This window comes from Stegostoma tigrinum, chromosome 24 (assembly GCF_030684315.1).
Source record: "Stegostoma tigrinum isolate sSteTig4 chromosome 24, sSteTig4.hap1, whole genome shotgun sequence".
Taxonomy (NCBI): Eukaryota; Metazoa; Chordata; class Chondrichthyes; order Orectolobiformes; family Stegostomatidae; genus Stegostoma; species Stegostoma tigrinum.
This window is the reverse complement of record NC_081377.1, coordinates 32,233,294-32,260,124: the sequence shown is the minus strand read 5'-3', so window position 1 is coordinate 32,260,124 and position 26,831 is coordinate 32,233,294. Positions and strand designations below refer to the sequence as shown.

At 44.4% G+C, this 26,831-nt stretch overlaps 1 protein-coding gene across 1 annotated transcript; it reads left to right on the top strand.

Annotated features, from left to right (window-relative positions):
• Window position 1: 1 nt before the first annotated feature.
• LOC125464845 (heat shock cognate 71 kDa protein-like) lies at window positions 2-16,310 on the top strand. Its single transcript, XM_048557680.2, has 3 exons — window positions 2-669; window positions 11,322-12,434; window positions 15,830-16,310. The coding sequence occupies exons 1-3, from the start codon at window positions 100-102 to the stop codon at window positions 16,076-16,078; spliced, it is 1,932 nt and encodes a 643-aa protein (XP_048413637.1). The 5' UTR covers window positions 2-99; the 3' UTR covers window positions 16,079-16,310.
• Window positions 16,311-26,831: the final 10,521 nt, after the last annotated feature.

Here is a 26,831-nt window from a genome sequence, read left to right as displayed (position 1 = left end):
CTCAAGCGCCCAGAACTTTCTAACATTGGTATAAAGAGCCTCCCACCAGCACCAGCAGCACTGACTGAGTAGCAACAAATCACTCCTCTTCCTGCAACCATGAGCTCCAAAGGTACCCCGGCGGTGGGCATCGACCTGGGCACTACCTATTCCTGCGTTGGAGTCTTCCAGCATGGCAAGGTGGAAATCATCGCCAATGACCAGGGGAACCGCACCACCCCTAGTTATGTGGCCTTCACCGACACGGAGAGACTGATCGGGGACGCAGCCAAGAACCAAGTGGCCATGAACCCCCAGAACACCATATTCGATGCCAAGAGACTGATCGGCAGAAGATACGACGACGCTACAGTGCAGAACGACCTCAAACATTGGCCTTTTAAAGTGATCAATGACTCCTCCAGACCCAAAGTTGAGGTCCAGCACAAGGGTGAAACCAAGACCTTCTACGCGGAAGAGATCTCCTCCATGGTGTTAGCCAAGATGAGAGAGGTCGCAGAGGCTTATCTAGGAAAGAGCATCTCGAGCGCAGTCATCACCGTCCCCGCTTATTTCAACGATTCCCAACGCCAGGCGACCAAAGACGCAGGGACTATCGCCGGGCTCAATGTCCTGAGGATTATCAATGAGCCCACTGCTGCCGCCATCGCCTATGGCTTGGACAAGAGGGTGGGTAGTTTTTATTCCTTAGTTGTTGTTTCGGTGTGGATTTTGCTGGCTGGGCCAGCATTCATAGCCCCACCCCTTGAGAAGGTGGTCCTGAGCTGCCTTCTTGAACCACTACAGTCCATTTGATGCAGGTTGACCCACAAAACCCTTAGGGAGGGAGGTCTAAGATTTTAACCCAGAAATGCTGAATTTCAGCCATATATTTCAAAGTCAGGACGGTGTGAGGTTTGGAGGGGAACTTGCAGGTGGTAGTGTACCCAGGTATCTCCTTCTAGAGGGTAGCATATGTGGGTAAACATTGTTTAAGAAACCATGGATGATTTCTGCAATTCATCTTGAAGGTGGTCTATGCTGCTGTCACTGAGCGTAAGTGGTGAAGCAATGAATGCTTGCAGATGTGGTACCAGTCAAGTGGGCTACTTTGTCCAGTACAGTGTTAAGCTTCTTGCATGTTGTTGTGGTTCGCTCTTGTCCAGGCAACTGGGGAGTATTCTATCACATTCCTGTCTTCATGTCTGGTGGATGGTAGATAGGGAGTCAGCAGGAGGAGTGACTCATCTCAGGATTCCTAGACTATGACCTGCTCCTACAACCATAATAACTATGCAGCTAGTCTAGTTCAGTTTCTTGTGGAATGTCACCTTGAGGATATTGATAGTGAGGGATTCGGTTACAGCAATGCCATAGAATATCAAGGAGCAATTGAAGAATGTGCTGTTGTTGGAGACAGACATTGCCTGGCACTTGTATGGCACAAATATTACTTGTCATTTGTCAACCCAAACTTGACATTGTCAATGTTGTGCTGCATTTGGATATGGACTTCAACATATGAGGAATCGTGAATGGGTTTGAATATTGTGCAATCATCAGCTAACCTCCCTATTTTTGACCTTATAATGGAGGGAGGGTCTTTGATGAAGGAGCTGAAAAGGGTTAGGCAGTACTCTGGGAAAATTGGGACTGTGTGTGCAGTGGTAGTGTCCCTAACTCTGAGCCAGACTGAGGGTCAAGTCTGACCTGCCCCAGATGCACATTTGAGGGGTAAGTTTGCTCAGTGGCTGGATGGCTGGTTTCTAAATGCAGAATGACTTCAGTTCGTGCACCAGCTGAGCTTACCATTAAGGACTCTCCTTCTCAACATTTTCCGTTGCCTAAAGATGTGGTGACCCTCAATTTAAATCACTCTAATGAGACAGCAGCCCTATTAAAGTGCTCTGACTTCAAGTTGTGCATCATTTGGGGGATGCTTAGGTGCATGGTGGGATCCTGTATGTGCCCATCCCTGTTCATACATGGTGACACCATTCAAGGCAAAAATAATGGAAATTTTAATTATCTGAGGAAGCTTAAGTTCATTGAATTTATTTCATCAAAAAGTCACGGATGTTGGATTATTGAATTAATTCAAGGCGCAGTTACACAGCTGATTGATAGATGGGAGAGTTGAGCATTATGTGGGCTAGAGGTAGCTGGAGGCAACCAGATCAGCACTGGCCTAAGCCTACTCCTAAATCCAGTGTTCCTATGGAAATAGATTGATTTTGCTAATGTGGTACCTCTTTTCTAATTTTCCCTGGTCTATCTGGTTTACTCTGGATATCAATGACCCAAAGCAGTTCTAACAATGAGATATAACCAATTGTTCTTTTTTATGGCAAGGTACACTCCAAAAATGATGTGACAGATATACATCACAAGCTTGCTGTACAATGCTTACAATTGCAAATTACTTAGTTTGCATGCACGTGTCTGAGGATCAGACAAACAGGTGATCAGCCTGCTGTCTCAACCTCCAGTCACTGATCACATGACTCCTGCTATTACTCTGAAGGTGATTTCTCATTCTGCTTTGCCATGCAAACAGCCAGTTTGTACAAACTTTAAATTCCAATCTTCAGCGATTGATCAGTTTGACCATTGACAAACATCACAGGAGTGTAACATTTTCCACAGTCCAGTTAATTTTTCACTCATTAAGACAACTGCCTGTTTTTTAATAAGAGGCTTATCTCTCAGTTTTCATAAGCCTAACCTCATGCCTGCTCATATAAGCTGTACTCTTGTAGTTTTTATGTCATCTGATCAACTGTATATTTACACAACTTATGATCAACAGCTTTGTTTCACTGACAAATGGTACAGCATGCATCAAGCACATGCATCTATTTTAAATCAGAACTTCAGTCAGACAGTATCACCAGTACTGTCCATCTCATGCTGAGTTACAGCTCCTAATTTAAACACAACCCTTCAGAAAGCAAAGTGATTTTCTAATGATAGGTCACCATTTAATTGATCTTTCAGTCGAGCAACTTTCATATGCTTTCCTCATTTTAGCTAACTTAGCAAAATTTAGGGTTGCTACTCACAATGACAGCAATGTGGACTGTTGCTCATCGCAAGGTAAAATATGTGAAAACTCAGTTTCAGCCTCAGATTGTTGCCAAGGAAATAGCTGAAGTTGGTTGCTATGATACTGTGTTTGTGGCCATATCAGTGAAACTTATGGGATGAAAGCAACAATAATATGAAGTTGGCTAAATGATAGGAAGCAAAGAGTAGTGGAGTAGTGATGAATGGTTGTCTTTCAGGCTAAAGATATTTATTTCAGCATCCCAGCAATCTGGATCTATCATAATGAACTGTAGTAGTGTACAACACCAGTTCAAAATTTATGGGTAGCATTTGGAAGTGTGGGGAAAACAGAGACTTGAGAGATATCCTTCAAGTGAACAGCTGGTGGAATGTGTAGTCATGTACTGGATGCAATTTAGTGCAGAGAAATGTGAAGTGATATTTTTGGCGGATAAATAACCAAGAGAGACAATAAGAGTAAAGCGATGATGACTCTGAGAAAACTCTTCTAGTTTATGGACAAGCAATAGAGAACAAGGATTATAGATTTTAAGGATGGAATAAGGTGAGATGCTTGACAAAGATGAAAACAGGGCTAGAATATCAGAAGTTACACTGGTGGAATTATTTGCATCAGAATGAAGCTTCAGGAGGTGTACTGAATTTGTTGCAGTGGAATGATGGAAAAAAAACCTAAGCTACAATATACAACAGTGGCACACGTTATGTTATAAGTCACAAAATACATTGACAGTAGATAACTTTACAAGATGGCACTAAGATCAGAAACAGGATGGGCCAAAATTGATTTCATGATATGAGCCACACCACCACCAGCATGACAGCTTTGACAGGGGAAAAAGGTAGAAAATATAGCTAGGTGGCAAGATTTCATTAAAGGGGTGTAGTATCCTCCCATAGTCAGATTTTGATCAGGGCAGGACGTGGATGCAAATCATCCACAACTGTTTCAAGGATAGGTGCAGGATTGTTCACAAGTGAATGTTCATTCTGGAGGGTCATGCAAAGATGGAGGTAATAGCTGATCTGCTGGGAGAGTTCACAGGATCAGAAGCAGGAAGCACATGTTGAATGGGAAGGAGAATGGCAAAAATAAAATCAGCTTCCAGTTGGTGCCCTGGGTGGAAACATCATTGAAAAAAAATTGTCATTCTATTGAGGCAATTGGGATTCTGATCAATATGAGGTAACACCAAGTCTTGAAGAACCATTTGGAAGATGCCAAGCCAGGCAGAGAAAGAAGATATCTAAGTGGGAATCAAGCCTGGGATGCTGCCAGGAAAATTGAGTGAAACTGCAAAACTGCGTTTGGAAGAACAGAGCACTTCAGAAAAGAGAAATGAAAAGAGATGTGACAGAAGGTTGGGGAGCATAGTTTTCTGAGGGGTAACCAAAAAAAGTGTAAATGGAACTAATGGAATAAGGTCTGGAGTGGTAACCCAAATGTGTACAAATACTGAAAACTTCAGTATCAATTATTGGAATACAGAACTTAATAAATGGGAAATAAATAGGAAATAATATAATAGAGTATAAATTAACACCAGAGGTTTTGTGGTGGGGTAATTTTGATGAAGGTGGGGTAAAGTTGTCATTGAATATGGATTAGTTGTTATCCAAGTCCAGAGATAATTGTGGCAGGTGAGTTGTTTCCAAAAATGGAAGGTAAAATATCTGAGATAACAAGGTGTAGAGCTAGATGAACACAGCAGGGCCTAGGCCCTTCTTCAGAAAAAGTTGCGTAGCCTGCTGTGTTCATCCAGCTCTACACCTTGTTATCTCAGATTCTCCAGCATCTGCAGTTCCGACTATCTCTGGTAGCAAATCAGAAGTTGCCCTGATAAAACTATTTGCATCAGATTCAGGAGATGTACAGATTTAGTTACAGTAGAAGGGTGGAAAACTAAACTACAACATAAAATTACAATAGCATGTGTTACACCATTAGCCTAGGTCACAAAATACAATGACATTGAATAACTTTACAGAATGACACTAAGCAAATGTACAAGAGCAGATTAGATTACACCATGAAGTGACGAAACGATTTCATTAAACTATACGCACGGACACTCATGCATCTCCGAGATTGGGTTGCACTACAGTGTGAAAATAGGCTGTACCATTAGGGTAAATTGCATTGGTCTACAGATAAAGCTGGAAGCAAGATTAAAATTTATTTCGGAATCAAAAACAGAAGTTGCTGGAAAAACTCAGCAGGTCTGGCAGCATCTGTGAAGAGAAATCAGAATTAACGTTTCGGGTCCGGTGACCCTTCCTCGGAACGTTCTGAGAAAGGGTCCTTTGTTTAATTATGCTGCGTTCCCAAAAGAAAAGCGTGTTAAAGAAAACAAATCACGTTCCCGGAGAAAGCATGGTAAGGGCAGATTGTGTTCCTGACCTGTAATACTAAAAGTCGATTGCATGCTCTAACCTAACTGGCCCGAAATTTTTTTCACAAGTTTTTACAATGCAAAGATTGCCTAAATATTAGAAAATTAATGTACCTTTTCAACTTAACTCCTACTCCAACTTTCCACCTTACTCGATTCTCATCTGCCCTATGCCTCCCTTTTCCGACTTTCATCCCCACCCTCATTCGCCGCCTCTCCTGCTCACTGACCATTCCCTTCCTAGCCGGCAAACGCTCTCTACGCCCGAAAGGTCGGCTTTTGTGCTCCTAATATGCTGCTTGGCCTGCTGTATTCATCCGGCTCCACACTTTTGTTATCTTGGATTCTCCAGCATCTGCAGTTCCCATTATATCTCTCTGTCTGTCTGTTTGTCTGTCGCTCCTCCCCTGAACCCTCGCTCTGAGCTGCGGGTGGAAATGGAGACAGCGAACAGAGCGGGGTTGGTAAGCACCCAGAAATGCAGTCATCAGCAGAAGATGGGGTAGGGAGCAATAAAGAAGGGAGCAATAGGGCGCCAGTTTGCTCTTTTTTAAAAAAAAAGACTTGTACATGCTCAGGAGCCCTGCTAAATCGGAAATAGCTGTTGCAGTATTGAAACAATTTCCTTAATTTACTCTCCATCAACCTAAAAACACGTCGTTAGGACGTAGCCTAACTAGGACACAGCTGTACATAGTTTTAGCTAAGTTTAAAAAAAATCCCTGATCCTTCCCACCTCATTTAATTTAGCTCTCTCCCTTTCAGTTCTGCGCAAGTGCACGTCTGGATATAAATAAACCGCTCCTTCCAACCTTAGAGATAGTAGGAACTGCAGATGCTGGAGAATCTGAGATAACAAGGTGTTGAGCTGGATGAACACAGCAGGCCAAGCAGCATCTAAGGAGCAGGAAGGCTGACGTTTCAGGTCTAGACCCTTCTTCAGAACTGGGGGAAGGGAAGGGGATTCTGAAATAAATAGGGAGAGATGGGGAGGCGGATAGACGATGGATAGAGGAGGAGATAGGGGAGAGGTGACAGACGGAGGAAGATGGTCTAAAGGCCCTCTGCTTCTTCCTGTCCCACATGCCCGACCAGTCCCCCTCCACTGATACCGACATCTACTTGGCCGAACTTGTCCTCACTTTCAACAACTTCTCTTCCAATTCCTCCCACTGTCCTACAGACAAAGGGGGTGGCCATGGGTACCCGCATGGGCCCAAGCTATGCCTGCCTCTTTGTAGGTTACGTGGAACAATCCCTCTTCCGTACCTACACTGGCCCTAACCCCTCTTCCTCCATTACACTGATGACTGTATCGGCACCGCCTTATTCTCCCACAAGGAGCTCAAACAGTTCATTCACTTCACCAACACCTTCCACCCCAAACTTAAGTTCACCTGGTCTATCTCTAACACCTCTCTCACCTTCCTGGACCTCTCTGTATCCATCTCTGGCAACACCCAGAAACCAATATCCAATTCAAGCCCACAGACTCGCACAGCTAAACCTCCCCCCACCTGTCTTCCTGCAAAAATGCCATCCCCTATTCCCAATTCCTTCACCACCACCCCATCTGCTCCCAGGATGAGGCATTCCACTCCCATACATCTCAGATGTCCTCATTTTTCAAGGACTGCAACTACCCACCCCCAAGGGGTCAAGAATGCCCTCGACTGTGTCTCTCGCATTTCCCACAACTTATCCTATTCCTCATCCCTCACCCCCATCCCAGGCCCCAAGAAGACTTTCCACATCAAGCAGATGTTCACCTGCACATCTGCCAATGTAGTATACTATATCCGCTATTCCTGTTGCGGCCTCCTCTACATCAGGGAAACCAAGCGGAGGCTCGAGGACCGCTTTGCAGAACACCTACGCTTGCTTCGCACTAAACAACTGCACCTCCCATTCTGCAGATGACATGTCCATCCTGGGCCTCCTGCAGAGCCACACTGATGCCACCCGAGGGTTGCAGGAACAGCAACTCATATTCTGCTTGGGAACTCTGCAGTCCCATGGTATCAATGTGGACTTCAGAAGTTTCAAAATGTCCCCTCCCCCTACTGCATTCCAAACCCAGCCCAGCTTGTCCCTGCCTCCCTAACCTGTCCTTCCTCCCACCTATCCGCTCCATCTCATACCTACTAAACTCATCCCATCCCCTTGAACTGTCCGTCATCCCTGGACTGACCTATCCCCTCCCTAACTCCCCACCTACACTCACCTTTACTGGCTCCAACCCCGCCTCTTTGACCTGTCTGTCTCCTCTCCACCTATCTCCTCTTCTATCTACCTTCTATCTGCCTCCCCCTCACTCCCTGTTTATTTCAGAACCCCCTTCCACGCCCCCATTTCTGAAGAAGGATCTAGGCCTGAAACGTCAGTTCGCCTGCTCCTATGACGCTTCTTGGCCTGCTGTGTACATTCAGCTCTACACCTTCCACCCTTACTTTAATTTCACCTTTTCTCCCTCACCTTTGATGGTCTGCATTACCGTTAAGGGGTTGCCTATAAATTAATCAGTTGGGGATCACGGGTAATTTACTGGTCACGTTAACTTGATGAAAAAAAATACAACGGGCGATTTGGTGATTAAAAAAACTTTCAGTTGTGTGTAAGAGCACTTCTGGATATAGAAAAAGGGAAAAAAAAATGCTGGACAATAGAGTATAATGGAAAAGTCTCAGACAATAGTTGTGTAGAGTACAATATTCCATTGCTTATTAGTTATTATTTGCAATTAAGAATTACAATAAATATTTTGCAGTGTGATTAAAATAGCTGCAAAATATCCCCTCATGAACTAAACCAAACTGCTAAATGCATTGGTGATAATGGGAACTGCAGATGCTGGAGAATCCAAGATAACAAAGTGTGAAGCTGGATGAACACAGCAGGCCCAGCAGCATCTCAGGAGCACAAAAGCTGACGTTTCAGGCCTAGACCCTTCATCAGAGAGGGGGATGGGGAGAGGGAACTGGAATAAATAGGGAGGGGGGGAGGCGGACCGAAGAGGGAGAGAAAAGAAGATAGGTGGAGAGGAGAGTATAGGTGTGGAGGTAGGGAGGGGAAAGGTCAGTCCAAGAAAGACGGACAGGTCAAGGAGGTGGGAGAGCGTTAGTAGGTAGGAAATGGAGGTGCGCCTTGGGGTGGGAGGAAGGGATGGGTGAGAGGAAGAACAGGTTAGGGAAGCGAAGATAGGCTGGGCTGGTTTTGGGATGCAATGGAGGGAGAGGTCGAGCCTGGTTTTGTGATGCAGTGGGGGGGGGGGGGGGGGGGGGGGGGGGGGGGAACGAACTGGGCTGGTTTTGGGATGCAGTGGGGGAAGGGGAGATTTTGAAGCTTGTGAAGTCCACATTGATACCATTGGGCTGCAGGGTTCCCAAACAGAATATGAGTTGCTGTTCCTGCAACCCTCGGGTAGCATCAGTGTGGCACTGCAGGAGGCCCAGGATGGACATATCATCTGCAGAATGGGAGGTGCAGTTGTTTGTTGCGAACCGAGCGGAGGTGTTCTGCAAAGCAGTCCCCAAGCCTCCGCTTGGTTTCCCCAATGTAGAGGAAGCCACACCGGGTACAATGGATGCAGTATATCACATTGGCAGATGTGCAGGTGAACCTCTGCTTAATGTGGAAAGTCATCTTGGGGCCTGGGATAGGGGTGAGGGAGGAGGTGTGGGGGCAAGTGTAGTACTTCCTGTGGTTGCAGGGGAAGGTGCCGGGTGTGGTGTGGTTGGAGGGTAGTGTGGAGCGGACAAGGGAGTCGCGGAGAGAGTGGTCTCTCCGGAAGGCAGACAAGGGTGGGGATGGAAAAATGGCTTGGGTGGTGGGGTCGGATGCAACCGCAGGAAGTGCTGCACTTGCCCCCACACCTCCTCCCTCACCCCTATCCCAGGCCCCAAGATGACCTTGCATATCAAGCAGATGTTCACCTGCATATCTGCCAATGTGGTATACTGTATCCATTGTACCCGGTGTGGCTTCCTCTACATTGGGAGAACCAAGCGGAGGCTTGGGGACTGCTTTGCAGAACACCTCCACTCGGTTCGCAATAAACAACTGCACTTCTCAGTCGCGAATCATTTTAACTCCCCTTCCCATTCCTCAGACGACATGTCCATCATGGGCCTCCTGCAGTGCCACAATGATGCCACCCGAAGGTTGCAGGAACAGCAACTCATATCCCACCTGGGTACCCTGCAGCCCAAAGGTATCAATGTGGACTTCACAAGCTTCAAAGTCCCCCCTCCCCCCACTGCATCCCAGAACCAGCCCAGCCTGTCTCTGCTTCCCTGACCTGTTCTTCCTCTCACCCATCCCTTCCTCCACCTCAAGCCGCACCTCCATTTCCAACCTACCACCTCATCCCGCCTCCTTGACCTGTCCGTCTTCCCTGGACTGACCTATCCCCTCCCTACCTCCTCACCTATACTCTCCTCTCTACCTATCTTCTTTTCTCTCCATCTTCGGTCCGCCTCCCCCTCTCTCCCTATTTATTCCAGTTCCCTCTCCCCATCCCCCTCTCTGATGAAGGGTCTAGGCTGGAAACGTCAGCTTTTGTGCTTCTGAGATGCTGCTTGGCCTGCGGTGTTCATCCAGCTCCACACTTTGTTATGCTGAATGCGTTAAGTTGATTTAATTTGGTGATTTCAAAGAATGTGAGAAACCTGTCAAAACATTGATCCGCACACCTTCCTCCACTCGCAACATCTCCCCACAGCACTATCTCATTTAATCACTGAAGGTGCAATACTTGTCCACTTATGTCCACACCTCCCAAGCGAAACATTAATTCACTCCAGCCTGCTGAATTCGCTACTATTAATGCAGTCTCCATTAGATTGGGGAGACAAAATATAAACTGGGTGATTGTGGAACACCTACGTTCTGTCCATAAAAGTGACCTTGAGCTTCCAGTTGTCTGATATTTCGACACATCACTGTGTTCCTATTGCCAATATTCTACCTCAGGCCGGTGCAGTGCACCAGAAAAGCTCAATGCGAGCTGGAGGAACAACTCCACATTTTTTGCTTAGATACTTTACATTCTTCAGGACTCATCATTGAGTTTAACAATTACAGAACATGAGTCTTCTCCATTACTCATCCCCACAACCCCATGTCCTGTCATGAATGGATTGATTTCAGCACACCCAACTGATTTACAACGACTCATAGTCCTTATTATCATCCATCTGGTATCCCTTCTTCCCCATCAACAATCCCTTTGTCTGCCTACCCTTTTTTCTCTCTCAATCTGGGCTCCATCTCTGCCCAGCTATTTTCTCCTCCACCCTGTCACCCCCAAAACCCTCCTATCACCAGCATAAATACCATCTTTTCCTAGCTGCTTCTAGTTGTGAGGAAAGGTCACTAGACTTGAAGTATTAACTATGTTTTCTCCCTATAGACGCTGGCAAACATACTGAATTTCTCTTGCAATCTGTTTTTGCTTTATTGTTGGAAATTAAGTCCAGTCCAAAACTGCCCTTCAGAATATATCTCAAATCAATTTCCTTTGCTACAGTGATAATTAAATATATTCACTTGTTATAATCCAGTTGTATCATCTCTTTACTCCTTTAATTTATTTAGCAGCCCTCACATTGATGACATACTTTCAAATAGGGCTTGACTTTTTTCTGATCAACTTGGACACCCAGCCCTTCCAACACAATCTCTGGTGTGGACAGTACCCTGAAAACTGTGAGAGATAATGGGAACTGCAGATGCTGGAGATTCCAAGATAATAAAATGTGAGGCTGGATGAACACAGCAGGCCAAGCAGCATCTCAGGTGCTCCTGAGATGCTGCTTGGCCTGCTGTGTTCATCCAGCCTCACATTTTATTACCCTGAAAACTGTTTTGTTTCTTGTTTAGGTAGGAATGGAGTGCAATGTCCTCATCTTTGATTTGGGTGGTGGAACTTTTGATGTGTCTATTCTTACAATCGAGGATGGTGTCTTTGAGGTCAAATCCACAGCTGGAGACACACACCTTGGTGGAGAGGATTTTGATAACCGTATGGTTAACCACTTCATTGAAGAGTTCAAGCGCAAATACAAGAAGGACATCAGTGGAAATAAGCGAGCTGTGCGTCGCCTCCATACTGCCTGTGAACGGGCAAAACGAACTCTATCCTCCAGCTCCCAGGCCAGCCTGGAGATCGACTCCCTGTTTGAGGGTATAGACTTCTACACCTCCATTACTCGGGCACGGTTTGAGGAGCTGAATTCTGATCTCTTCCGAGGGACCCTGGAGCCTGTGGAGAAAGCTCTAAGAGATGCCAAAATGGACAAGAGCCGGATACATGAGATTGTGCTTGTGGGGGGATCTACTAGAATTCCAAAGATACAGAAACTTTTGCAGGACCTATTTAGTGGAAAGGAGCTGAACAAAAGCATCAATCCTGATGAGGCAGTAGCTTATGGGGCCGCTGTACAAGCAGCCATTCTGTGTGGAGATGTCTCAGAAACAGTGCAGGACTTGCTCCTTCTGGATGTGACTCCCCTGTCACTGGGCATCGAAACAGCTGGGGGAGTGATGGCAACTCTAATCAAGAGAAACACAACTATTCCCACAAAGCAGACCCAAATTTTCACTACATATTCGGACAACCAACCTGGTGTTCTGGTCCAGGTGTTTGAGGGTGAGCGGGCCATGACCAAAGATAATAATCTGCTGGGCAGATTTGAGTTGATAGGAATCCCGGCAGCACCTCGAGGGGTCCCTCAGATAGAGGTCACTTTTGATATTGATGCCAATGGAATATTGAATGTCTCTGCTGTGGACAAAAGTACTGGTAAAGAGAATAAAATCACTATCACAAATGATAAGGGGCGTCTGAGCAAGGAGGATATTGATCGCATGGTGAATGAGGCAGAGCATTACAAAGCAGATGATGAAGCACACCGACTGCGGATAACTGCTAAGAACACCCTTGAATCTTATGCATACAGCGTGAAATCCACAGTGGAAGATGATAACATAAAGGTAGGAATCAATACTATGATATTTAATAGCATGCTTCTAAGGAAATAGGCAGATGAACTATGAAACAAAAAACTGGAGTATGTCAGCAACATAGTTATCACTATACTATTAGTGTTATAATGTGCGGTTCAAAATATGCATTTTAACTGACTGCAAATCACGAGAGTTTTTCCATAAATTCTCAAGGGTTGTAGATTCTTGGAAATAATACAGTATACATTTAACACAAGTGAATCTGTCTCCTTGAGCAGGCAGGAACATAAAGCACTTAGCTATGCACTGTTTATCACATTATGGAAAAGTGTTATAAAAATCACAGTAGGCATTTGAAGAGCAGAAACCCCAGCCAAGGCATCTGAGGATTAATGATCTGATTCCGTATAGTATTTTAATTCTGACAGATTTGAGATGTTTAAACAAAAGGATTTCCCCAAGGGACTTGTGACAGTACCATCGAATGTGTAAAGTACTTAATTAGATCATTTCCACCATGCCGTTTTGGAACAAATAAATAAACAAACAGTGTTAGTGTTGTCTCCGGAGTAAATTGAAAGTGTTTAATATAATTATTTTAGATACAATAGTGCTGACCTGCAATTCTGTATGTCTCCCTTTCTTGGCAATCTTTTGTTCTTTCCTTTCGAGGACACACATGATCCTTGCTCAGAAAGAGTTCCATGAGGCCATGACTTAGCATAGAGCATAGAATCCTACAGTGCAGAAAGAGGCCATCTGCTCCATCAGCTCTGCACTGACCTCCAAAGTGCATCCCAGCCAGACCCACCCAACTCTATAATCCTGCATTTCCTGTGGCCAACCTACTTAGCCTGCACACTGTGGGCAATTTAGTAGGCCAATACTCCTAACCTGCATATCTTTGGACTGTGGAAACCCACACAGACATGGGGTGAACGTGCAAACTCCACACAGACAATCACCTGAGGCTGGAATCGAACCTGGGTGCCTGGTGCTGTGAGGCTGCAGTGCTAACCACTGACTATATAAAAGGAATGCGTGGAATATCTATGAGATGGCTTTTAGGAGTACAGCCCATTCAGGAACAGGTAGTTCTGGATTTGACGACGTGTAATGAAATCACAGAATCACTACAGAGTAGAAGCAGGCCATTTGGCTCATCAAATCCACACCAATCCTCCAAGGAATATCCTACCCTACCCATACATTTCCCATGGCTAATCCACCTAGCCTGCACATCCTAGACAGTATGGGCAATCTAGTATGGCCAATCCACCCAATCTGCGCACCTTTGTACTGTGGGAGGAAATGAGAGCAAACTTACAGAGACACAGGGAGAAAGTGCAAACTCCACACGGACAGTCTCCTGAGGGTAGAATGGAACCTGGGTCCCTGGCACTTTGAGGCATCAGTGCTAACTACTGAGCAACCATGTCACCCTTCTGTTAACTTGCTGAAATGGTCACTGCTCACATATAGTCACCATTTTCAGCAGGGCTTATAAACATGAAGTGATCACAATAAACACTCGATACACAAAGACACAAATACGTTTACATGTACTTACACATACACAGTCACATGTTTACATGCACAATTATGTGCACACATTCACACTTACAATCGCATCTTACCATTTACACTCAATCAAACATGCACATATTCAAGCTTATGTCCACACAACCATATGCTTGCAGACTTGGAAACAATATACTCAATTTGCACATGCAGATATACGCACATATAGTTACAGACAAAGAACAGGAACTGTGCACACATGGGTTAGAATACCACTATGGTGGAATTTAAATTCAATAAGACTCTGCAATTAAAAGTCTAATCTTGACCGAGAAACTATTATTGATTGTTGGAAAAACCCATCTAGTTCAATAATGTCCTTCAGGGAAGGAAACTACCATCTATAACTGGTCTGGCCTACATGTGACTCCAGACCCACAGTAATGTGGTTGAACCTTAACTGCCTTCTGGGCAATTCAGGATGGGTAATAAATGATGGCATAGCCAACCACGCCCATATCCCATGAATGAGTGAGACAAAAAAAGGATATGGATAGGGTAAATAGGCGAGGTCTTTTCCTTGGGGTGGGGAAGTCCAAAACTAGAGGGCATAGGCTTAAGGTGAAAGGGGAAAGATATAAAAGGGACCTAAGGGGCAACTTTTCATGCAGACTGCGGTGAGTATATGGAAAGAGCTGCCATAAGACATGGTGGAGACTGGTACGATTACAATATTTAAAAGGCATCTGAATGGGTATATGAGTAGGAAGTGTTTAGAGAGATATGAGCCAAAAGCTGGCGAATGGGACTAAATTTATATAGGATATCTGGTTGGCATGGACGAGTTGGACCGAAGGGTCTGTTTCCGTGTTGTATATCTCTATGACTCGATGACTAAATAGAGAGATGTGGAGGTGAAAGAATACATTTCACTAGTATTTACAGCGCTTTTACTGATCAAGTATAGCTTGACATCAAGTCTTCCCTTTTACAAGCTGGAAGCTATTTCATTATCTAGTTTCTTTTGAATTTTCAAACTCTGATGGCATTGCTACTTCAGTTTAGATCTTTCATTTTGGCCTCCTTGTACTGAAAAGATAACATGTATGCACATCTTGATTATAGTTTCACTAATAAGATTGTTTCACATAGCAAATGATGATGAGAATATTAATTGACTCCAGGAATGAAGTGTAATGGTCAAAGGGGCAGACAAGTGGCAGTTACAATTAACACAGGGAGGTGTGAGATTATTCGTTGTGGAAAGAAAAATAAGCAGAAGGAATACAAACTAAATAATACAACACTTAAAGGAGTGCATGAACAGAAAGAACATGGGATATGTGTCCACAAATGTTTGAAGATGGCAGACAAATTAAAAAAGACATGCATTTTCCTTGGTTTTATAAACAAGGGCATGGAGTACAAATGCATAGACGTAATGCTCAACCTTTATTAAACAATGTGTAGGTCCCAGCTGGAATTCTGTGGTTACTGTTGAGCACTATATTTCATGGATAACTGGGCATCAGAGTGGTTACAGAGGAGATTTACTAGAATTGTACCAGTGTTGAAAGTTTCAGTTACATGGAATGATTGCAGAAACTGACTCTTTGCCATAGAGAAGGTTAAGTAAGATTTGATCCTAGCATTCCGAATCAAGAAGTGTTTTGATACAATTAACGGGAAACTGTTTCAAGTGGTGGGGAGTCATTAATCAGAGGACTCAGTTTGAGAGTAATAGACCCAGCAACAATATGAAGAAAACCAGGAGGTCTGTAATTCAACAAAATGCTCTTGCAGCTTTGATGCTTAAACCTCAGTATCTGTGACAAAGATTTAACTCCACTATATTGCCCGCTTAATGGATTGAGATTCACATCTTAATTTAATCTTTTCAGGGTAAACTGAGTGAGGATGACAAACAGAAAGTTTTGAGCAAGGTAAAGGAGACCCTTGATTGGCTGGATCGAAACCAAATGGCTGAAAAAGATGAGTTTGAGTTTCATCAGAAGGAATTGGAGAAGGTGTGTAATCCTGTTATCACTCAGCTGTACCAGAGCGGTGCAGCCCCTGGTCCAGGGGGATTTCCTCCAGGAGCAGCAAGCAGCCCAGGATCTGCTGGACCAACTATTGAGGAAGTGGACTAAAGATTGCAGAAAAATTAATGAAACAACAATTATTCTCCACAGAGTTGATGTACTAAAATAACATTTGTTTTCTTCAAACACATGTATATTCTCTTGACTTTAAGTTTATTCTTTTACTATTAAATTACCCATGAAGTAAACAGAGTACAGCATGTGATCTCAAACCAGATCATCATAGCTTACAGAGATAATGGGAACTGCAGATGCTGGAGAATTTCAAGATAATAAAATGTGAGGCTGGATGAACACAGCAGGCCAAGCAGCATCTCAGGAGCACAAAAGCTGACGTTTCGGGCCTAGACACCTTCATCAGAGAGGGGGATGGGGAGAGGGAGCTGGAATAAATAGGGAGAGAGGGGGAGGCGGACCGAAGATGGAGAGTAAAGAAGATAGGTGGAGAGAGTATAGGTGGGGAGGTAGGGAGGGGATAGGTCAGTCCAGGGAAGACGGACAGGTCAAGGAGGTGGGATGAGGTTAGTAGGTAGCTGGGGGTGCGGCTTGGTGTGGGAGGAAGGGATGGGTGAGAGGAAGAACCGGTTAGGGAGGCAGAGAGCCCACCGACCTCTCAGTCTCCATCTCAGGCAACCAGCTTGTAACTGATGTCCATTTCAAGCCCACCGACCCTCTCAGTCTCCATCTCAGGCAACCAGCTTGTAACTGATGTCCATTTCAAGCCCACCGACTCCCACAGCTACCTAGAATACACCTCCTCCCACCCACCCTCCTGCAAAAATTCCATCCCCTATTCCCAATTCCTCCGCCTCCGCCGCATCTGCTCCCACGATAAGACATTCCACTCCCGCACATCCCAGATGTCCAAGTTCTTTAAGGACCGCAACTTTCCCCCCACAGTGATCGAGAACGCCCTTGACCGCGTCTCCCGTATTTCCCGCAACACATCCCTCACACCCCGCCCCCGCCACAACCGCCCTAAGAGGATCCCCCTCGTTCTCACACACCACCCTACCAACCTCTGGATACAACGCATCATCCTCCGACACTTCCGCCATTTACAATCCGACCCCACCACCCAAGACATTTTTCCATCCCCTCCCCTGTCTGCTTTCCGGAGAGACCACTCTCTCCGTGACTCCCTTGTTCGCTCCACACTGCCCTCCAACCCCACCACACCCGGCACCTTCCCCTGCAACCGCAGGAAATGCTACACTTGTCCCCACACCTCCTCCCTCACCCCTATCGCAGGCCCCAAGATGACATTCCACATTAAGCAGAGGTTCACCTGCACATCTGCCAATGTGGTATACTGCATCCATTGTACCCGGTGCGGCTTCCTCTACATTGGGGAAACCAAGCGGAGGCTTGGAGACCGCTTTGCAGAACACCTCCGCTCAGTTCGCAACAAACAACTGCACCTCCCAGTCGCAAACCATTTCCACTCCCCCTCCCATTCTCTAGATGACATGTCCATCATGGGCCTCCTGCACTGCCACAATGATGCCACCCGAAGGTTGCAGGAACAGCAACTCATATTCCGCCTGGGAACCCTGCAGCCCAATGGTATCAATGTGGACTTCACCAGTTTCAAAATCTCCCCTTCCCCTACTGCATCCCTAAACCAGCCTAGTTCGTCCCCTCCCCCCACTGCACCACACAACCAGCCCAGCTCTTCCCCCCCACCCACTGCATCCCAATACCAGTCCAACCTGTCTCTGCCTCCCTAACCGGTTCTTCCTCTCACCCATTCCTTCCGCCCACACCAAGCTGCACCCCCAGCTACCTACTAACCTCATCCCACCTCCTTGACCTGTCCGTCTTCCCTGGACTGACCTATCCCCTCCCTACCTCCCCACCTATACTCTCTCCACCTATCTTCTTTACTCTCCATCTTCGGTCCGCCTCCCCCTCTCTCCCTATTTATTCCAGCTCCCTCTCCCCATCCCCCTCTCTGATGAAGGTGTCTAGGCCCGAAACGTCAGCTTTTGTGCTCCTGAGATGCTGCTTGGCCTGCTGTGTTCATCCAGCCTCACATTTTATCATCATAGCTTACAGTTAGGCACAGAGTATCACACACAATGTTCAAAAATAATTCTTCTACAATATGTGTTTTGATATAAATAATTGTATTCTTCACTACAACACCAAGCTATGTATGTGTCAATAAGATATTTTAGCAACCGGTGTAACACAGAGATTGCATAACTGGCAAATATCAGATTGAAAAATATGAACATTGAAACGCATGATTGGTGTATTGTACTTCGGTCTGAGCTGTCTTCTGTTCCATTTACAATGGAGCACCATGATTAGTGATGACTTTATATGATCCGGGTTGGTTGCCTATTTTTAGAAACCTTTGCTGATATTGAAGTATCTGTAATTATTTCTCTCAATTGCACTCTCTGCTTAGTGTGCAGTTTTGGCAGATATTTACCAGCTTGCTTGTCATGTATCTCTTCCATTATCCTCTGTCTTTGAAAAATTATGTCTTGTGTATCCCCTGTCTTGAGTATAAGTTGTGCAGCAATGCAATTCAAAAATCTTGCTTTGTTGCTCAGCACTTCGATGATTGTTTCAGTAGCAGTACCTTATATTCTGCAAGATCATCTGAGTGCGAATTGGAAGGTGACAATGTCACTCCAAATTTAATATGTATGCCCTGAAGTAGCTTCTAGCGAACCGTGGTCTGTTGTCAGATAGAATCCATTCTGGGATGTTATACGTTTATTGCATTGCTAAGTCTTCAAAAAATGGAAAATTTGGAGAAGTAATCTGTCACAAGGATACACTCTTCTTCAGGCACCATGAATAAATTTCATATCATAGAATCAGAGAATCTCTACAATGTGGAAACAGGCCATTCAGCCCAGCAAGTCCACACTGACTCTCTGAAGTACCTCCCACCCAGGCTCATTTCCCTATAACCCTTCATTTCCTATGGACAACACTCTTAATCTACACATGCTTGAAAACTATGGGCAATTTAGCATGACCAATCCACCTATTCCAACCATCTTTGGATTGTGGGAGTAAAGCAGAGCACCTGGCAGGAACCCATGCAACACAGAGAGAATGTGCAAACTTCATGCACAAAGTCACCATAGGATAGAATCAAACCCAGGTCCCTGGCACCATGAGGCAGCAGTGCTAACCACTGAGCCACTATGCTGCCCATGGTGTAGACTTGTTGCTACATCTTGTCGATGTAGGGGGGGTCCCTTCATGGCTGGTACATTTGGCATGTCCTATATGCATTCATAAGTTGTTGATTATCCTGATTCATCCCTGGCCAATATACATTGCTAGCCGTCTTATGCGTTCTGTACCCATGTGTCCCTGGTGCAACACAGACATTACATTCTGGTATAATGCTTTCAGTATTGGGGCTTGTTTGTCTTCACTAAAATAAACAAGTCTTCTCAGCTACTTTTTTAATACTGTCAGGCTATCCCTGAATAGTAGTCTTTTGCAACTCTTATGGTTGTTCATCTTCAGCAGTTGCTGATTGCAACTCTCACAATGGCTCTTGCAAAACATTGAGAATGTTTCAATTTCAACTGATTCAGTCGGATCCCTTCTGGATTGTTCTGCCACAGCGGATGTGGTTTTTCATATCCTTAACTGCAGCTATACCAGTATTTGCGCATACTAGTATTCCTGCCACTGGCAGACCATCGGTATCTAACAGGTAACAAAGTGTGAAGCTGGATGAAAACAGCAGGCCAAGCAGCATCACAATCTTCAAAATGGGCTCCGCTTCTTCCTGTCCCGCAGGCCCGACCAGGCCCCCTCCACCGACACCCTCATCTGCCTAGCTGAACTCGTCCTCACCCTCAACAACTTCTCTTTCGATTCCTCCCACTTCCCTCAGGCTAAGGGGGTGGCCATGGATACCCGCATGGGCCCAAGCTATGCCTGCCTCTTTGTAGGTTGCGTGGAACAGTCCCTCTTCCGCACCTACTTAGGCCCCTTTTCCTCCGTTACATTGATGACTGTATCGGCGCCGCCTCTTGCTCCCCAGAGGAGCTCGGACAGTTCATCCACTTCACCAACACCTTCCACCCCAACCTCAAGTTCACCTGGGCCAACTCCAACACATCCCTCACCTTCTTGGACCTTTCAGTCTCCATCTCAGGCAACCAGCTTGTAACTGATGTCCATTTCAAGCCCACCGACTCCCACAGCTACCTAGAATACATCTCCTCCCACCCACCCTCCTGCAAAAATTCCATCCCCTATTCCCATTTCCTCCGCCTCTGCCACATCTGCTCCCAGGATGAGGTATTCCACTCCCGCACATCCCAGATGTCCACGTTCTTCAAGGACCACAACTTACCCCCCACAGTGGTCGAGAACGCCTTTGGCCGCATCTTCCGCACTTCCCGCAACACATCCCTCACACCCCGCCCCCACCACAACCGCCCTAAGAGGATCCCCTTCGTTCTCACATACCACCCCACCAACCTCCGGATACAACGCATCATCCTCCGACACTTCCACCATCTACTATCTGACCCCACCACCCAAGCCATTTTTCCATCCCCACCCTTGTCTGCCTTCCGGAGAGACCACTCTCTCCGTGACTCCCTTGTCCGTTCCACACTCCCCTCCAACCCCACCACACCCGGCACCTTCCCCTGCAACCGCAAGAAGTGCTACACTTGCCCCCACACCTCCTCCCTCACCCCCATCCCAGGCCCCAAGATGACTTTCCATATTAAGCAGATGTTCACCTTCACATCTGCCAATGTGGTATATTGTATCCATTGTACCCGGTGTGGCTTCCTCTACATTGGGGAAACCAAGCAGAGGCTTGGGGACTGCTTTGCATAACACCTCCGCTCGGTTTGCAATAAACAACTGCACCTCCCAGTCGTGAACCATTTTAACTCCCCCTCCCATTCCTCAGACAACATGTCCATCATGGGCCTCCTGCAGTGCCACAATGATGTCACCTGAAGGTTGCAAGAACAGCAACTCATATTCCGCTTGGGAACCCTGCAGCCCAATGGTATCAATGTGGACTTCACAAGCTTCAAAATCTCCCCTTCCCCACCGCATCCCAAAATCAGTCCAGCTCGACCCCTCCCCCCACTGCATCCCAAAACCAGCCCAGCCTGTCCCCGCCTCCCTAACCTGTTCTTCCTCTCACCCATCCCTTCCTCCCACTTCAAGCCGCACCTCCATTTCCTACCTACCACCTCATCCCGCTTCCTTGACCTGTCCGTCTTCCCTGGACTGACCTATCCCCTCCTTACCTCCACACCTATACTCTCCTCTCCACCTATCTTCTTTTCTCTCCATCTTCGGTCCGCCTCCCCCTCTCTCCCTATTTATTCCAGAACCCTCACCCCATCCCCCTCTCTTATGAAGGGTCGGGGCCCGAAACATCAGCTTTTGTGCTCCTGGGATGCTGCTTGGCCTGCTGCGTTCATCCAGCTTCACAATTTGTTATCTTGGATTCGCCAGCATCTGCAGTTCGCATTATTTCTGGTATCTAACAGGTAGAAGGTTTTCAGAAGCCAAGTTGAGCTTGCTATTGGCACTATAGTGTGATTGGTCCAATGCATGGAATTAGCCATCGATTGTACATGGAGATGATTACTTGTAGATTGCATCATGGCATGCCATTTACATAGGTATGTTTTTCAGGATACATAATGGTAATGTGTTGGCTGCAGTTCCTGAGTTGGTTTTATCTTTTAGGTGTGCCTTTTCAGGACATGTAATGTTAACGGTTGTAAATGCACCTCATTGTCTTATACTGTCAACATGATGAGTGAGATTAACAAAACCAAAAGCTTGATCATCTTATGAAATTTGCCTTTTGCTTTGTTTATTCAGAACCTCATGGAATGTTTTTTAATCAGTGCATCTTCTTTTTATAACCTTACCATTTTTGTGATCTTGTACTGCCTTGTTGGTCACTTCTATTTTGTTCTGGGCTCACACTTGGCCTTTGAAACCAGATTTCTCACCTGCATGTCAAATGCCCCTTGCTTATATGGGCTTTACAGATAAAAGGAAATGTCATAGTTTAGATGTGAAACAAACCATATCTGCTACAGGTCTTGAATGTTTGATACACATTGTTGACCATAGTAATAGTGTTAGCTGCACTTAGAGCATCTAACTGTTGTTGGCTTGCTACAATGGCTCCATTCTTGCATCTGTCCTCAAGTGATATGTCAATTATATGCCTGGGTTTTTGCCCAGAAATCTTTCCTGAATTACTAATTCACTGAGCTTTGTTGAGAATTCCTCTTTGAAAAATCACATTTGTGCATTTGCTGCAGCACATGATAATAAATTGTTTAACAGTCTCTTGGGTTTGTTGTCTGTGTGACAAGGGTTGGAGTCTATTAATCCTGAAATTAATCTCACCATGGACTGATTTGTACTTATTCTGTGAAGCTGATCCTTGCCAAGGGCAAGTAAGAATTCTGGAGTTCTCAGGATCATCTGTCACATAATCTGTAAAATAGAACTGTATTTTTAAAATTTTTAATTCAGTAAAGGTACCATTGAATGCCCAATCTATAATTACATGTTTGCCTTCCATTTCTCATTGAAGGTCATTGCTTTGTTTTTAACATAGAGTGTATTGACGTTGTATTTCTTTTATTAATTTTGATTTTCTTTTCCTTTCTGCCCCCTTTGCTTCTGTTTCCCATTGTTTCTCACCGTTGTTGCTTCTTTCCTGGTCTCTGCTCCCCTTCAAGAAGGTTGAGCTAATAGCTGCAGCTGTGTCATTAAAAATTGCAGGGTTGTAGTTGCAGGTTGTAGCCTCTAGATGGTGTTTGGATCAAATATGGAACAATGACATCACCAGCTTTGCTGGACTTTCACACAATATCAAGAAGCAAAATGATGACGTGAATTGTCTCTGAACCTTTGCACACAGGTAAACCTTATTGTCGTAGAAAATAATATTAATTAGTTTTTAAATGTATATTTTCTTTCAGGAAAGTCCTGTAACTAAGCTGACAGGAGTTTTTGCCATTTAAAAAATATCAGAACTGCATATATCTCTTTTTAAATAAAATAAACTATCTTTTGTCTTGAAAGACCTTAGAGCTAATTTCTCTCAGACTAAAATATATCTTCTGGATGGTCAATGTATATCTACAGATCTGTACTCACAGGAACTGATTGCAAACTGTTGTGGTTGATATTTAACTTTGTTTTCAAGTATCTGTCATTGAGACTTTTGATTCTTTCTGTAGAATGCCAATGTTGCCAACCATTTTGCCTTCAGCAAGGTTTCTTTACCTGATGCTGAAATGCTTATGTTATCCATTGTAACATAAGAAACTGGACCTAGTAATATGATAATGAAATATCTAGCAGATTTTCTTTAAAGCTCACTAACATATACAAATGTTTGAATCATGGCACCTCACATGTCTAGGGTAGCATTAAGCTACTTGGTTACAACAAGAAGTACATGTCCATTCGTGTCTCATGCTTCAAGTGACCAGGATAAAAACGGGAGTCACTCATTATATGCACAGGTCACATGCAAAGATGATAAAATAAGCATGTCTGTCTAAAAGTCTGTTAACTCTCAGATGTAACACAATGGGATGCACAAAGGTTCTAAATCAGCCCTACATATTAAATTGGCTCAGTTTACAGATCAGTTAACATGAGTTACAAACTCTCAGATCTCTTGTGCAAGGCTGTTTTCAAAATCTACATATACACTTTCCAGCAGGAATTACTGGAGATTTACCAGGTGAGCCACTTCTGGTAGGTACTTCCTCCTCTTAGACTAACCCTGCCGAAGCAGAGTGTGTTCCTTGTCTGACATCACCTAATTCAATATCATTCAAGAACTGATCCTGTAACCCCTTTGTTTGGAGAATACATTTGATCAGAAAGAAAAATGTATGGAACATTTTGCAAATTCAGGGTCCTTCACATTTTGTCATGGCAGTCAGTTTGGCACCGATACCACAAACCACACACATAGAGGAGGATTGTAACCTCAAATCCACATTCCTACCTACCCCTGATAATATTTCGCCCCCTTGCTTGCCAAGAATCTATCCACCTGTCTGTAAAATATTCAAAGACTCTGCTCTTCCACTGCTTTTTGTGGGACAGGGTTCTAAAGACTCATGACACTCCGAGAGAAAAAAAAGATCTTATCTCTATTTTAAATGGACAACCCTTATTTTGAAGCAGCAAATCTTTGTTTGTGATTCTCCCACAGGAGGAAACATCTTGTTCAGATTTACTGTGTCAAGACCCCTCAGAATTTTATACATTTCAAAAAGGAATACAATAATGGCCAGATAATTGCTTTTAAGTTGCTTATTAAGGAATAAATATTGACCAGGACATTAGGGAGAATTCCAGTTCTTTTTTAAAATTGTGTATGGCTGCAGTCTTTTATGCTCGTCTAAGCAGATGGATACAGCCTTGGTTTATTGTTTCACTCTGAATACTTCCAACAATGCAGAAATCCCTTGTTAGTACACTGAAGTGTCATTTGGATTATATACTGAGTTACTGGATTGGTCATATGACCTTCTGATGTAGATGCATAAGTGATCTCAAAATCGATAAGATTTGTGAAACAATGAGGTCAAGAATGCTCCTTTAAACCTACACTAAAGAAATGGCAGTTACAACCAAACCTGAAAGTTGGAAATTAAACATATTACAGTCTTTAGTTCAGTATTCAGCTTAATCAAACTAATATAAATCTATGTGGTCATTTCTAAATCAATTTTGAGTTATTTGTTGCTTATCAAAATGTCCATAGCAACACAGCATTGCAGACATGAGTGCATGTTGTTTAGGAGACTAGCTTTAACATTGTAAACAGCAAGGTAACAAACTTCATTTATGGAAGTGGCACGCTTAAGGTTTATCTTGATTCCTTAAGGGCAGGCGATCCCTCAGGCCTGTGCACCCAGTGTGGTGCTAATCATGAAAATGAACACATGCATCATTACATTTCGTGCCTATTTCCTGAAACCATGGAAATATTGCTATCTGGACATCATATAGCCCAAATGGCTGATGTGACACCTCAGATTTCCCCATAATTTCTTGCCAAAAACCCCAGTGTCACCTATTTCTTGAACAATCGACTAATGAAAGTAGATCCTCTTTGTCAACCTTTTCTAAAGATATTATTATCTTGGAATTGTTATCTCACCTTCCCTTAACAAACTGACACGAATCATCCCTTACCCCTGTTCTGCTGGTAATCCACTCAGGTCCATAAATCACTATGTGCTGATTTCAAACCTATACTTGTCTCCAGATGCACTATAGTGTCTGCACTATGGCTACAAATGTCAGACCAAATGACAGATCCTTTCCATCGTAACTGTTGTTTCTTTCTTTCCTGCTACTTGAACTGCTGTGGCTGTGCAGATGGCAGTTAGAATCATAGAATCTGTACAGTGTGGAAGTAGGCCATTCAGCCCATCATGTCCACACCGACCCTTCGAAGAGCATTCTGCCCAGAGCCACCCCATCCCTGTAAAACCCTGCATTTCTCGTGGCCAGTCCACTAACCTGCACATCTTGGGGCTGTGAGAAGAAACCAGAGCATCCAGTGGAAACCAACGCTGATGCGGGGAGAATGTGCAAACTCCATATAGACAATTGCCTGATAGTGGAATCAAACCTGCCTTCCTGGTGCTGTGAGGCAGCTGTGCTAACCACTGACCCACCGTGAATCCAAGCAATTGGCAAGAAGCATTTTTTTTTCCAGGGTATCATCAGCCCAGTGACGGATTATGTCAGCATGCACTAAGCATGGGATCTGCATGCTCAAAAAGAGAGCTGAACAAGCTCCTGACAGAGAACACTTCATGCTATAATCAGGATAGCTGGGATTAGCAAGACCTATGAGTTACTATGGGATTTGCTTGCAATTCAGGAGCAGGGAGAAATTTCAATATTGTCTTCTAAAATTGACTTCAGATATTTTCCCCACTGTACCAGAAAATTGCATAAATGCAGGACACTGGGATGATGGCCATGTTTAAAATGCCGTCCAATTCTGAATGGAAAGACTTTGATGGGACAATGTACTTTACCCATGACTCTTTACTAAGTGCAGGCCTGTAAATTTATACTTATTAAACTTATCATACGTGAAGCTTTTGTATAATAGTTAACAGTGTAAAATTTAAATTGGTTTCAGTAAAGTTTTTAATGGTAAGAAAATGGGCTGCTGTGGTCTTGACAAGTAAAGGTTCACTCAGGTTATCTTTTGCATGCAGATGTTCCAATTGCTAACATGTCCATCTGGCAAGACAGTTGCAATAAAGCTAATTACTGCCCCACAGAAAGGAGAGGGCAGGAAAGAGGGGGGAAAGCTTTAAAACAAAAATACATGACATATAATCTACAAGATACTAGAAATTTTTCATATTCCCCATGAGTAGGACACTCTGTTTTCACATGTGTGAAAATGACACTTGAATGCTCACATTGCGCATCAAATTCCTGAACTTCCTGTGAAGGTGATGATATTATTTAAAGAGCACAATTGTGCTGTATTTTGAAATAGTTTACATATGTCACATGTGACTTCTTTTTTTGAATTCACATCTTATAGTACTAATTACTCTTTATGCTTGAAGATTTTTTTTCTCCAAAGACCATTGAGTTTACCCCATTCAACAAAATAAGACCAGGAGTGGAAGTAAGGCCATTCAGCCCATCACGTCCACTCCGCCATTTAAATCATGGCTGATGGGCATTTCAACACCACTTCCCTGCACTCTCCCCGTAGCCCTTGATTCCTTTTGAGATCAAGAATTTG